At 37.1% G+C, this 12,753-nt stretch overlaps 1 protein-coding gene across 7 annotated transcripts in view; it reads left to right on the plus strand.

Annotated features, from left to right (window-relative positions):
• Positions 1 to 12,753, plus strand: part of VTI1A (vesicle transport through interaction with t-SNAREs 1A) — a 274,342-nt gene that overhangs the window by 67,430 nt on the left and 194,159 nt on the right. The window contains exon 7 of one of the 7 annotated variants that reach the window (XM_055793663.1): positions 4,068 to 4,792. The exons of 5 other annotated variants lie outside the window; for them this stretch is intronic. In XM_055793663.1, the coding sequence (XP_055649638.1) occupies positions 4,068 to 4,381 (314 nt within the window). In that variant the 3' untranslated portion in view covers positions 4,382 to 4,792. Of the gene's footprint in view, positions 1 to 4,067; positions 4,793 to 12,753 lie in introns of those variants that run through there. One more of the 7 variants, XM_055793664.1, reaches the window with a different exon arrangement.

The following is a 12,753-nucleotide window of genomic DNA, read 5'->3' on the forward strand; positions in this document are numbered from 1 at the left end:
ATGCACAGCAGTCTTCACAACACATGACATTTCAGGGAAACTTCAAAGGCGAAACAGAGACAGCAGCCCGAGATGTGGTTTACATATTGGGGAGACAATTGGGAGCTTATTTGCGCTTATCTTTTTTCAAGTTAAAAGGCATGACATCTACTGAAAACAGTTCCTGAGGTTTAAAAGTATACATCTGAAAAGAGATGGAATACTTTGTCTAAATTCTACATTTGTCTTAATATGCAGTTACATGTTGTCAGTTTACCCACCCGCAATGATTGCTAGCACACACTGCAGACTCCAGTTGTTTTTGTCTTTTACTTTTATTCATGTATGTAAAAAAAAAAAATATATAATTCTAATAAATTTATAAGATATTAACTACAGGTGATATATAACAAGGTTATTAGCTCAATTTTCTTGCAATCAGTTCAGTGATTGATTATGCAGTTGTTTCCGTGCAATGAAGGAAGTAAACAAACCATACACCAAAATACACAGATGGAGTAAAATTAAGGGAGAAGGTTAAATTGAGGCTCAATTATTGAATTAGTGGGCTTTTTGACTACAACTTTTCAGTTGGTATTTTCAAAATGTTTTTACTGTTTTAGCAATTTATAGTGGATTTTTTTAAAACCAGTAATAGTTAAGCCTCCAAAGTCTAATCCCCTTAAATAAAGCTTGCGCAAAGTTACAGAAAGTTTCAGAAAATGTGTGTTTGAGCAGTGAAGTAATTTTCTGGCAGAGAGTCCCAATTAATATATTCCAATATCTTTCTAGAATTCAAGCCTTATTTGATAGGTAAATTAAGTTGAACCCTTGTAGAGTTAAATGTGGCTATGTTAAAGGATTGGTATTACTATAGTGCCTGCATTTTAATTATTCTGGGCTTAGTGCTGTGCATGGTAATGAAATGGATGTATGGCACGTTCAGTGTAGATTTTGGAGGGGACAAGCAGAATTAATTCTCTCATGCGTTAGTAGAGAAGGACACATGATATCAAGTCTGCTTTCCTGCAGATTTTCAGGTCTGTTCTATCAGTGGTCATAACTTTTTTTTTTTAAGGACTGTTTTAAACTGATAAAAAATGGTTCCTGATCTGCTTTAGTGGAGACTAGATCTTTCACAAAGAAACAGTATATAAAAATTTAGACTGATCCTTTTGGGGAAGAGACGTCTTATATCTCTTTTTACTCCATGTGGAATTTGTTTTATAGAGATGGTGATCATGTTAACTTCCATTGCGTATCTCCATGGTGATCTCTGAAAAATATGGTTGGAGTGCAAATGTGTATTTATATGGAAAGGGTGTCTTTCAGTATCAAAACCAGGTGAAACTGCATTGAATTTCATAGAGTCACACTAATTCACCCCATCTTTGTGTCCATCTTTGCAGCAGTGAGAGAGAATTCTTGTTCTCCAAACTCTGTGAAGAGTAGTAGTGTAGTGATATTATATGACATATTAATATTAAAATATTTTGGAGATGACGACTTTGGAAATATTAACTTAATTGTAATGTAGATTTTTGCAGAACATTTTTATGGAAGCAGGTTAATTGTATTTAGTTACTTGCATGGATCATGATGATTCTAGGTATGTATGAATTAATTAAATTCAGTGCAACGGAAGAACGTACTTTTGGAGTTACTGCATGATCATTCTGTGTTGAGGTGTCATAATAAAATATTCCCTTTTGGAGTTTTAATTCACCATTGAGTTGACTCCTCACATCTGGTCTTGCCTTGATTATTACTTTTTTTTGCATAAAGATCTTCTCTACACAGCACTGGTGAGGTCACGTCTGGAGTTCTGTTTCCAGGTCAGGGCGCCCCAGTACAAGAAAGACGTTGACTTACCAGAGTGCGTCTAGCAAAGGGCATGAAGAGAGTTAAGGGACTGGAGCATCATTCATGTGAAGGGAGGCTGAGAAAGCTGACACTGTTCAACCTGGAGAAGAGAAGGCTCAGGGGGAGAGTGTCAATTTGTATAAATAGCTGATGAGATGGAATGAGGAAGAGGGAGCCAGAATCTTTTTAGTAAAGCCCAGTGACAGGACAAGAGGCAATGCGCAAAAATTAAACCTGTGAAATTCCATCAGAACACATTATTTTTATTTATTTATTTATTTTTTTGTGGGAATGGTCAAACACTGAAATAGGTAGCCCAAAGCAATTGTGGAGCCTTCATCTGTGAAGATATTCAAAATCGAGGTGGGCACAGTCCTGGCTCTAGGTGACGCTGCTTGAGCAGGGCATTGGATTAGATGATCTCAAGAGCTCCCTTCCTACCTCAGCCATTCTGTGATTCTGGGAGGACAAGGTGAAGGTGACAACCTTGAAGTATCTATTCTATTTATGTTGTGCCTTTTCACAATTATGGATATTTATGTTGCTTGTTGTAATGAAGCTGGATGATTTTCACCTCTGGAATAAGTCACATTTGGGTCTTTCTTATTACCTTAATCAGCAAAAATACATATACTATTTTAACCTGCCCCTGCGATCATCTAAGGATTAATCTGACATCACTTAACTAATTTAATGCAATTTCACATTGCCATTCCTGAAACTTACCATGATAAATTGGAAGCTTTTTTCCTGTTTGCATCTCTAAATTGATAAGCCCTTTCATCTCATGTACAGTTGTTCATACAAGCTGAGATGTGTTGGTAGGTCTGACTTCTTTCTTTGAGCAGTGCCATTGATTCATGGGCTTCAGCGGTGTCCGAACAGGAGGCCACATATGTCACCGTCTCTAAGACACAATCCAACACTGACTGTCAGGCTTTCATACTGGGTTTGCTATCATTTGTTGATACTGAGGATGCTTAAATCTGTGCGGAAACCTCCTGAAAGACTAAGCAAAGCCTTTATTACCTGGTAACCAGTTCTGTAGTACTCAAGGCCTACTGTAAGGAGGAGAATGTTACTGTAAATATTCATAGGGGTATGTTGCAATTTTAACAGGCGTTTGGTAGACCTGTAAGTTCATCAGAACATTTGTGTTTTAATTGCTTGAGTTGTATGGCACAAATACGTGTGAGGGAAATCTCTCAGGACATACAGGGAAACCACCAGCTGTTTGAATCTTGAAGGTCTCCATTGTTTGTACTAGTAGGGGAAGTTTTAATACTGGTTGATAACACTGCAAAGTGCACTCATCTACTTTTTTTCTTACCAAAATATTTGTTTAAAAAATACTTTGTGTGTCATTGTTTAACCCCAGCTGACAACTAAGTACCACGCTTGCTCATTCCCTTCTCCCCAGAGGGATGGGGGGGAGAATCAGGCAAAAGGTAAAACTTCAGGGTTGAGATGATAACACTTTACTAATTGAAATAAAATTAATAATAATGATAATAACAATTGTAATGAAAAGGAGAGAGATGGGGAAAGGAATAAAATCCAAAGGGAAGGGGGGAAAAAACAAGGTGATGCACAATACAGTTGCTCACCACCCACTGACCAGTGCCCAGCTAGTCCCCGAGCAGCGGTCGGCCAGCCCTGGCCAACTCTCCCCAGTTTATACACTGAGCATGATGGTCTGTGGTATGGAATAGCCCTTTGGCTAGTTGGGGTCAGCTGTCCTGGCTGCGTCTCCTCCCAGTTGCTGCTCCCCCTCCAGCCCTCTCCCTGGTAGAGCCTGAGAAACTGAAAAGTCCTTGACTTAGTAGAAACATTACTTAGCAATAACTAAACCCGTCAATGTGCTATCAACATTATTCTCGCACCAAATCCAAAACACAGCACTATACCAGCTACGAAGAAGAAAATTAACCCTATCCCAGCTGAAACTAGGACATGATGTTATTTTTCTGGTTTTATATTATCATCTGCTTTGCTGGCAGGGAACAGGCAAGCAAGTTTACAGCCTGGTTACTAGGCATTTCCAACACCACTCATTACTTACAACACTAGAGCTCAGTATTCTTAATTTCAGATCACTTACCCTAGCCATATAGCCTCAGAATATGAGATAGATTTAAAAAATGCCTGAAAATTGCTGGTTTCAATTGAAAGGAGAGTCCGTTGAATTAATCCTGATGAATCACAAAATTCTTCCTATTTTGTAGGGGGAGATTTCCTAGTTCCATTCCCTGGGCTCAGATTTCCACAGCATCAAATTGAATTCCAGAACTTCTTTATTTTCTCTGTGGAGTGTAGTGTGGTGAAGACTTTGTCAAGTCTTAAATATGTTTTCTCAGACAGGTGTATTTTGGATGAAGAAAAGTTCAAAATGTTTCATTCATCTTCAAAGATAAAATTGACATGCAAATATAAAACACTGACAAGGAAAAGAAGAGCAAACCTTGTGGTAGAGGACCATTGTTATCTACAGGTGAATTACTTTCAGTATGTTCTTCTCAACTGCCCAGATACTTTCTAGGGAAAAAAAAAAATCCTGGTGTTTATATTTAATAGACTTCACCTTGTTTCATGACAGTGCAAGAGAGATCCATGTTTCATGACAGTGCAAGAAAGCTGTCCAGGCTTTCGTGGCAAAACTACATCACACATTTTTATTTTTTCTTCATGAACCCTAGATGTTGCTATAGCTTTCAGTACATGTAATATGAGAACAAATGTTGAGCTTGCTTCTATGAATGGTAATTATTGGATATTATGCCGTAGCTCTGAATCTCTCTGAAATATCCGTGCTACTAGAAAAGTTTGTAGTTTGTGGGTAATAGATCTAGTCTTTGCACCAAATCTTAAATTTTTGTCTTGGCTTCTGGTTTTATATCCCTTTTGTAATATGTAAACATGGTGTTTTAAAGAAAATAAATTGAAGGAAGAAAAACTGTCTTGTTCCATTTAGAGAAAATCCTTCTGAATCTTGACTTCAGGCTGCTTAAAATGTTTTTTCCAATCCTCCTTACTCTTTGGGGGTTCCAGGAATATGTAATTCTAAAACAGTTAAAGGAGAAATATCTCTGAGAAAGAGACACAACAGCTTATTTTCCACCCTTGTGTGACATGAATAATTCTTAGTACTTAGGGATCCAAGCGAATTTCAGTGGATTTCACCTGTTGTAATGAACTACAGTCAAACCTCTCTTTCTGGACTAAGCTATAAATATATAACGTAATGTAGTGGTAGCCTAGCTGACAGGCAGATGGTCAGACCCGCCTCACAGTATTGGCAGCGTTCTGAGTGGAAGGTAAATGAGAATCTCATTAGACAAAGAGGTGTATTTACTTCTTCATGAAATGATAGTAGAAACTGTCTTATCTGGATGCAGAATTGAGCAAAAGTACAGTAAAAGGATCGCCAGTGAGAATGTGTTAAGAAGTGTTTACAGCGGGCTCCTAAAGGCAGGAGGCTTCAAGTTCAATGACTTTAGCATGAATAGGGAACTATTTTAAAATGACTCCAGTAGGTGTCTTGCCAGATATGAGTAGTGGAATTTGAGATGCTAGCACATTGTCCGCAGCAGCATGCCACAGATTGTGATTCCCGACTCCTTCACTGATGGAACAACCTGAACGCCAAGCACCAGCCCTGAAGGACCTTTTCCCTCCATATTTCGTAGGGTGGTTGTGCTGTTCAACCTGAACGCCAAGCACCAGCCCTGAAGGACCTTTTCCCTCCATATTTCGTAGGGTGGTTGTGCTGTTCAACCTGAACGCCAAGCACCAGCCCTGAAGGACCTTTTCCCTCCATATTTCATAGGGTGGTTGTGCTGTTCCGGTGTCATAAACAAGGTGCACACCAGAGATGACATAGAATATGTGGAATGACAAAAACTAAAATAAGTATATCCACTAAACTGATTCCATTCCATTACAGTTGCAAGAGCTGGAGGTTGGCTTTTCAGATAGAGAATATACTAGGTGTTGCTATGATCAAACTGAAAAGTATTTGTTCAGCTTAGGAAAAAATTAATTGGCTATAGCTTCCAATGTTAATTTATAAAAATAACAAACTAATATTCATACATGTAGGGCTACATTAGACTAGGGAAAAAAAGTGTTGCTTCCTTCCTGTTGTTATTTTGTACACTTAGTATTTGCTTGCATTAGTTAATATCACTTGGACCTTCACAACCCTGTTCTGTCTTCAGCTGTATGCATATTCCAATTACATTTGAGCTCCAAATAACTAAGGGTATGGAAATGGAAACCAAGTTTTGAAAATCAGGACCTTGCTTCTATTGCCCCTTGCTTTAAATAAAAAACGTCTATTCCTGTCCAAGATATTTACACTTAATATCCACCTATTTCATCTCTAATGAATTATTCATACATGTATACGTGAATACTGTATGTAGAACCTTTCATTAGAGAAAGAGAGCTTCTGAGTTCTGGAGCATATACCAATATCTCCTCCTCAGGTGTTTCTTTGATATGCCAGAACATCTTTCTACTGAAATCTTAATCCAAAGTTTCTACAGTGAAATGAGTTTTTATGCAGTTTCCAGTCACCATCAGAGAGAGCTTTTTCATGATCCCTGTTTCTTCTGCTAGCAACAGTATTTCATGTTTCATATATAATTTTTTCTTTGCCAGCTGATTTCTATTAAAATCTGTTTATTGTTTCAGAAATTCATTTTGAAGTGGCATATTGCATTCCTGCATCTCTAAGCCCTCTGCCCTTCTTCGTAGCCCAGGCTTTAAAGTGGGGAGGAGGAAGAAATACGGAGAGATTTTTGTTTCTGAGGATGTCAGGCCTCAGGAGGATCTCAGCTGCGCGGTCATGGGAGGGAAACATGTTCAGGTAGTGCTGGTGCCTTGTAACAGACAGTCAGAAGCAGCATCAGGAGGGCATGGAGGGACCACACTGCTCAGTTTCTATTTCTCAGTGTTTCACAGTGTGGCTGTTGATGCCAGCAAAGTACCTTTTCCGCTAACTTCAGTTTGAATATTGCTGGTTTGTTGCACGGCCAGTCGCTGAGCTGCTCCCTCTGGCTCTGTATCTACCACCACCTCTTCCCTCCTGGCCCTCCCGTCCCCCTTCCCTCCTGCTCGCCAGCCTTCCCAGCTGTGACCTTCCCAATCCTAGCTCCACATTTCTCTTTAATACTCTGTCCAGATACTCTTGCACGTATTCGTGCAAATTGTGGCACCATCCCTGTTCCCCTTCACTCTGTTTCCTCTCCAAGATTTGACTCCACAGCAGCATGGGCCTTGCATGTTTGTGGCCATGAGAAGTGTCCCCAGTAGCCCACCTCACCTTGTCCAGTAGTGTTCAAAGCCTGTTCCCTCTGCTCAGTGGCCCTCTGCACTTGTCTGTGTTGTCGCAAATGCAGGATACAGATTTTTTTAGTATATTCGTATATTTACAAATACGTAAAGTGCTTACTGTAAAGTAAGGAAATGGTGCATTTTCATTATTTAAGTCCTGTTCTCTAACTGCTTCAGAATACCAAAAAATACTTTTCCAACTACTTTTTTTGAGGAGATGAGAAAAACTTATTTTATAGAGTTTTCACAGTCTCTGCAGTATTGGAAGACCATTTCTGTTAAAAGCTTATCTTTTGGGTACTCAGCACCTTTCAACTGGAATTCCAATAAAATGAATGCTTATCTTTCACCTCAGTAGGTTTGGGATTATACCATTAATGCAGCAAATAAGGAATGTCGAATCTGTTCAGTAGTACAGATTTGCTAACTATAGTACAAAAAATAGTGATACAAATTTGGCCATTTTGTCTCTGTTCTGGAAGAAGTCCCAGGTTATTTTAATGTTTGCTAATGTGCAGGAAGTCGTTATTGTGCCACATACCATGGGACAACTCAACTTCAGTCTTGTTAGGAACTGGCATCCAGTTGAAGTAAGTTTAAGACTGATTTTGGGATGAGCAAAACATTGCAATAACTTCTTAATTATACTTTATTATATGTAGTAGAAACATAATTTTCAGACTGTGGATTTTTATTCCATGCTAGAATGATGGAAACATTTTGTTTCAGATATCAGAAATTTTGTGCTTAAATACTTCCCATGTGCATTCTGGACGAGTAATCATACAGGCTGAAATGCGTATGTATTTTCACAAATACCTTGCACTTGTCATAGAATGCCTTTAAATACATTGATATTTGAATTATACACTGATCTAGGAAGATAACTTCTGAAACATTCTTTTAAAAGCACTGTATTGGATCACCCCTACTTGTGTAGACTGTTCACTACCTCTCACTGAAAACAGCATTTAAGCGTGATCTTCAGTGCTGGCACTCTCTATCATATTTACTGGCATAAGATGCTGTTTATTGATGAAGGTATTCCTAAGTCCATAGCAAAGCCTTTAAAGACTTGTTCTCCTAATAAAAATGTGAAATTATAGGTTGAGGTATGTGTTTATATTTTTTGGTCTGAAGTTACACTACCTGCTTCTTTCAATTTTGAAATTATTTAGCCTCAGGGAAGTTTCCCACCTGTGATAACATTTCAGAGTTTGTTGTCTGGTTCTGAGCAGTTAAGGCAAATAAAAGAAATGAGGATAAAAATAGAAGGATAAATGAATAGCAGTTCTAGCAGTCTGTTTCTAGCAGTCTGAGTAAACTCTTCACAAACTACCTTGGTTTGGCAAAGGGATAATGGAAAAAGCCACCAGTTTGTTTTTCCTCCATTATGTAGTCTCTTTCCCTATTTGAACAACATTCTCAGCCACTGCACTTTGGTGTCTCAGAGAAATGTCAGAATTTTATCTAACGTAGGTTGTCCAGACAACTGGTTGTGATAGGTGGACAAAAAAACGTGAAGTCATACCTATAGCAAGGAAAAACTCAATTTGTGTTGGCCTGAGAAGTTCTCTTTATCAGGTTTCATATTCTTCCTGAGAGAGGGAAAAAAAAAAAAAAAGAAAACAAAAAAAAAAAAGTTATAGAGAATTTGTCCAAAAAGGTTCAGGTAGTTAGGAACTGCTGGTTAGTCTTTAATATAGTCTTTAATGGGTGGAATTCAACTTCCGGTAGGCTGTACCTAGACAGTCTTCCCTTTTACTCATGATTTCTTCTCTCCCTCCCATCCTATACCACGACCACTTCTTTTGAACTTTCATCACGTGAAATTAATTGATTCCAAGTGATACGGGCTTGGCAATGACAGTCAATCTGTCACAACCCTTATAAAGGCACAGCTGACTAGAATTACAAATTCACCTTTTGACCTTCAAATCTATTAATATCCTGCTAATTTAAAGACTTTACTTAGTGATTTCATTGTACACAGAACAGAAGCTCTGTACTTCATTCAAAAAGCAGGCTTTGGTGAGTTATTATTTTGGGTGCCTAAGTAAACAACAAGATTTTTGATAGTTTTTAACAGATTTTTTTTGCTACGTGGGTATGGCTGAATTTGCACAGCATGAGGTCTTGTTGGGCAAAGACTTTGTATTACAGCTTACATCAAGAAGAAAAGTTGATGAGCTTAGACTTGACAAAATGGATTTCACTCTATGTTTTGGGGGGGTTTTATATATGTTTTTTCTTTGAAGCCTTCTGCCTCTACTTCCTGTCAGGCGAACAGTGTTTTCCTCCAATTGCACTAAAGAACAAAGTTTAACATTAAAAAATTTATCTGTATTGAACATGCTTTTCTAGGTAAAGTCAATATCAAAAGAGTTTTCGTGGTAGATGATCTTTCAAGTGCAGTATTTTGCTCTTTTACAACTTAGGATGGAAGAGTTGCACAAATTTTAATTTTTATTTTTTTTTTGGTAGAAGTGGTAGGGGGGAAGCCCAAACTTTTGTCTTGAAGTGAGGCATAGAAGCAGAGGAATGAAAAACACTATTCTCACCCCAGTATGGCATAACTGAAGAGTAGCTTATCTGGATGTTGCTTCATATAGTTCAAGTCTTACCATACTACTTTATGCTAATGATTTTAGTGCCATGCTTATAGAGTATATTTTCTCCTGTAATTGCTGCCATATACTGTCCAAAAAGTTACCAAATTGTTGCATGGACTAGCATGCAATTGGATAAGTACTGAACCTTAAGGAAACTTAGTCCAGTTGCAGGTGAAATGTCTGCTTGTGTAATGTGTGTCAGGTGAGGATGTAACCTCTGATTTTTGCAACTAATACTGGCTGTTCAAGCCTATTTTTAAATCAAAACTTTGTTAGTTTTCAGTTGGACCTGGTTTGTACAATTTCACTTTTGAACAATGAGGCTTATTTTGGCCCAGTAGCCAAATTTTACTTGATTACTAAGTAAATGTATCCATTGTAAAATTGAAATTAATGCCATCCTTATTGAAAGAGTCAGGAGTTCAATGTAGGAAACTGTTTACTGTCTAGCTTGGTTTCATGTCAGAGTGAGCTCAACTGCTGATCTGTTCCACTGGTCATCTTTCTGAACCAGCACAATGTTTTTCTTTGAGCTGTTACAGCCTTGTTTTGAGAAACTACTGCTTGATATTGGCTACTGTTGTAAGGAATTGTAGACCCACAGAATTGTTGTTCATGGCTTTGAAAACTGCCTTTTCACAATTTTATGTCAGTCTATTTTAGGTCATTTACGCACATCTGTCCATTCGTGTTTCTCTACATCTTTTCTTGGCTCAAGTGCCTTTTTGTTTTCTTCATACTAACTCCTCTAGTTCAACGGCTGGTCCTTCCACTGATTCTGTGATCTTGCATTCCTTCCATATTTTGCTAACTCCTCCCTTGCTCTTAATTTCCAGCATCAGCTCTCTGGCACATTGTGGTTGTTTTTCTGCCACTTGCTATTTACCTTGTATTACTTCACTAGCTCCAGAAAAGTAAATGTAAAATTTTATATGAAATTTTATACTCTTGGCCTAATCATCACAATTGTAATAAATGCTCATGGTTGTAAACCTGCCCAGTTATTGGCAGAGCATAAATATTTACATATTGAATTACAAGTGTGTGTGTGCACATGCATTCATGGGCATGCTGGGGAGGAGAGGTTGTCTGTTTTGTTTAGTACGTTTCCAAAAAGGTTTGCAAGATAATAATTTCTTTCTGTGAGTGAGGTTAAGCTCAGTATAATGATGCTTGAATCTAGGTTATAATGAGTAGCTAATTGTTGTGGTTTGCATTTTTGTTAAATAAACCATACAATTTACATGGCATATCTTGCAAAGATAAATATTAACATGCATGTGCCTGGCTGGTCTCTACTGTGGTGAATTTTTCCATATTTTATGGCTTCTGTGAGTATAAATGTGAGGATTTGGAGTGTTGGTGTATTTGGGGGTTTGGTTCCTGTTTAGCTCTCTTGCACGATCTAGACAGACACCATGCAAAACAGTTAGATGAAGAGGATTACTCAGTCTCTGTTTTTTTCATTATTCACATAGATGCAATAATTTTATGTTTTTATTAAATGTGTCTTGAAAGTATTAATCCGATTTTTGTAATGGAGTGTTGTAAGATTTACATGTGTTGAATGTCTTGGCATTTGACTGCTACAAAACCTGGCTGGAATGACACCTTGAGAAATTTTGTGAAAATGACTGATAATATCTTCTTTTCTTTGTATGGAAGTGCTTTTGCTGTTTGAGTGCTGTGTTTTTCAGTAGTGAAATATTAATTTGAGATGCATTAAGAATGAAACTTAGATACCACATTAATTTTTCCCATTATTTTGATTTTTAAAAATTTACTGTTTTCAATGTTACGGTGAGGATGTATTTTAAAACCAATCTAGAAATTATATTTTCTTAAATGAGTTTTAAATGGTGAGGCAGTCTTGTGCAAATGTTAATGAGTCAAGTGGAGGGCTTTTCATTGCATACAACATAAAATACTCTGCAGAACAAAAATTCTACCGTCACCATAAGTTTTATAAATGTCATGTACTAGATTATTTGCTAGAACTATTTATAGTAGAGTAAATGTGAAGTTTAACACTGTCTCTAATTTTTGTCATTGCAGTTTCTTGTGCTGAAAAGTTATTGTCTTAATTATTTTAGATTTTTAAATAACCCGCAGTTTCTTGTGCTGAAAAGTTATTGTCTTAATTATTTTAGATTTTTAAATAACCCAACAGATGCAGAAAAAACATGTTACTTTCTTGCACTAGTTGGTTCATGGTGTGTTAAGGCTTAGATTAATTATTATAAAACAAGACTGCTCTACAGTTTTCAGTTTGTATAAAAGTAGGACAGGATGAAACAAGTAAAAAAATATTCAGGATCAAATATAATAAATTATGGAGCTGCAGTTATGTTTTATTGTCTTTTTCTGAATTAATTAAGCAGGTAAGGTACCTAAATCAGATGGAAGAAAGTGATACTTGATTATAGACCTGCTTTACCATCTTCTGAACTAATTGTAGGCACTTAACTCCATCTTTGGAGAAAACACTTCTAAATACTTCTAAGAATCTGGCCCACAGAAATGGAAACGATGCTAAATTGTGGAATAAATTAATCATTTGCAAATGTAAGATGCTTGGATAAATTTTACTGTTTTCCCCGTGTGATGACAGGGAGTTTTGTTTTATTGAGCTACTAAAACAAGAAAATAATGTTTTTAATTTCCTTTTTCCAAGAAAGTTGTTTCAAATTCAAAATTTTGGGGAAAAAAAATAATAAATCACAAAACAAGTAAGAATATTCCAGAAGCTGCACAGACCTTAAAGAAATATATGGAGGTATGGCATAGCCTACTGATGACCCAAAAAGGACAAAATAGAGGTTGAAAGGTTTTCCTTTGGCAGAAATTGCCACATGATAATGGCTCTGCAAATAGAGTGATTGTTACATTAAGAAAGTAATTTAAACTATTAGTTCAAAATCAGTTTGACTGCAGTTTCTTAATTGCAGGTTTTTACTTCTAA

Source organism: Falco peregrinus, chromosome 1, assembly GCF_023634155.1.
Source record: "Falco peregrinus isolate bFalPer1 chromosome 1, bFalPer1.pri, whole genome shotgun sequence".
NCBI lineage: Eukaryota > Metazoa > Chordata > Aves > Falconiformes > Falconidae > Falco > Falco peregrinus.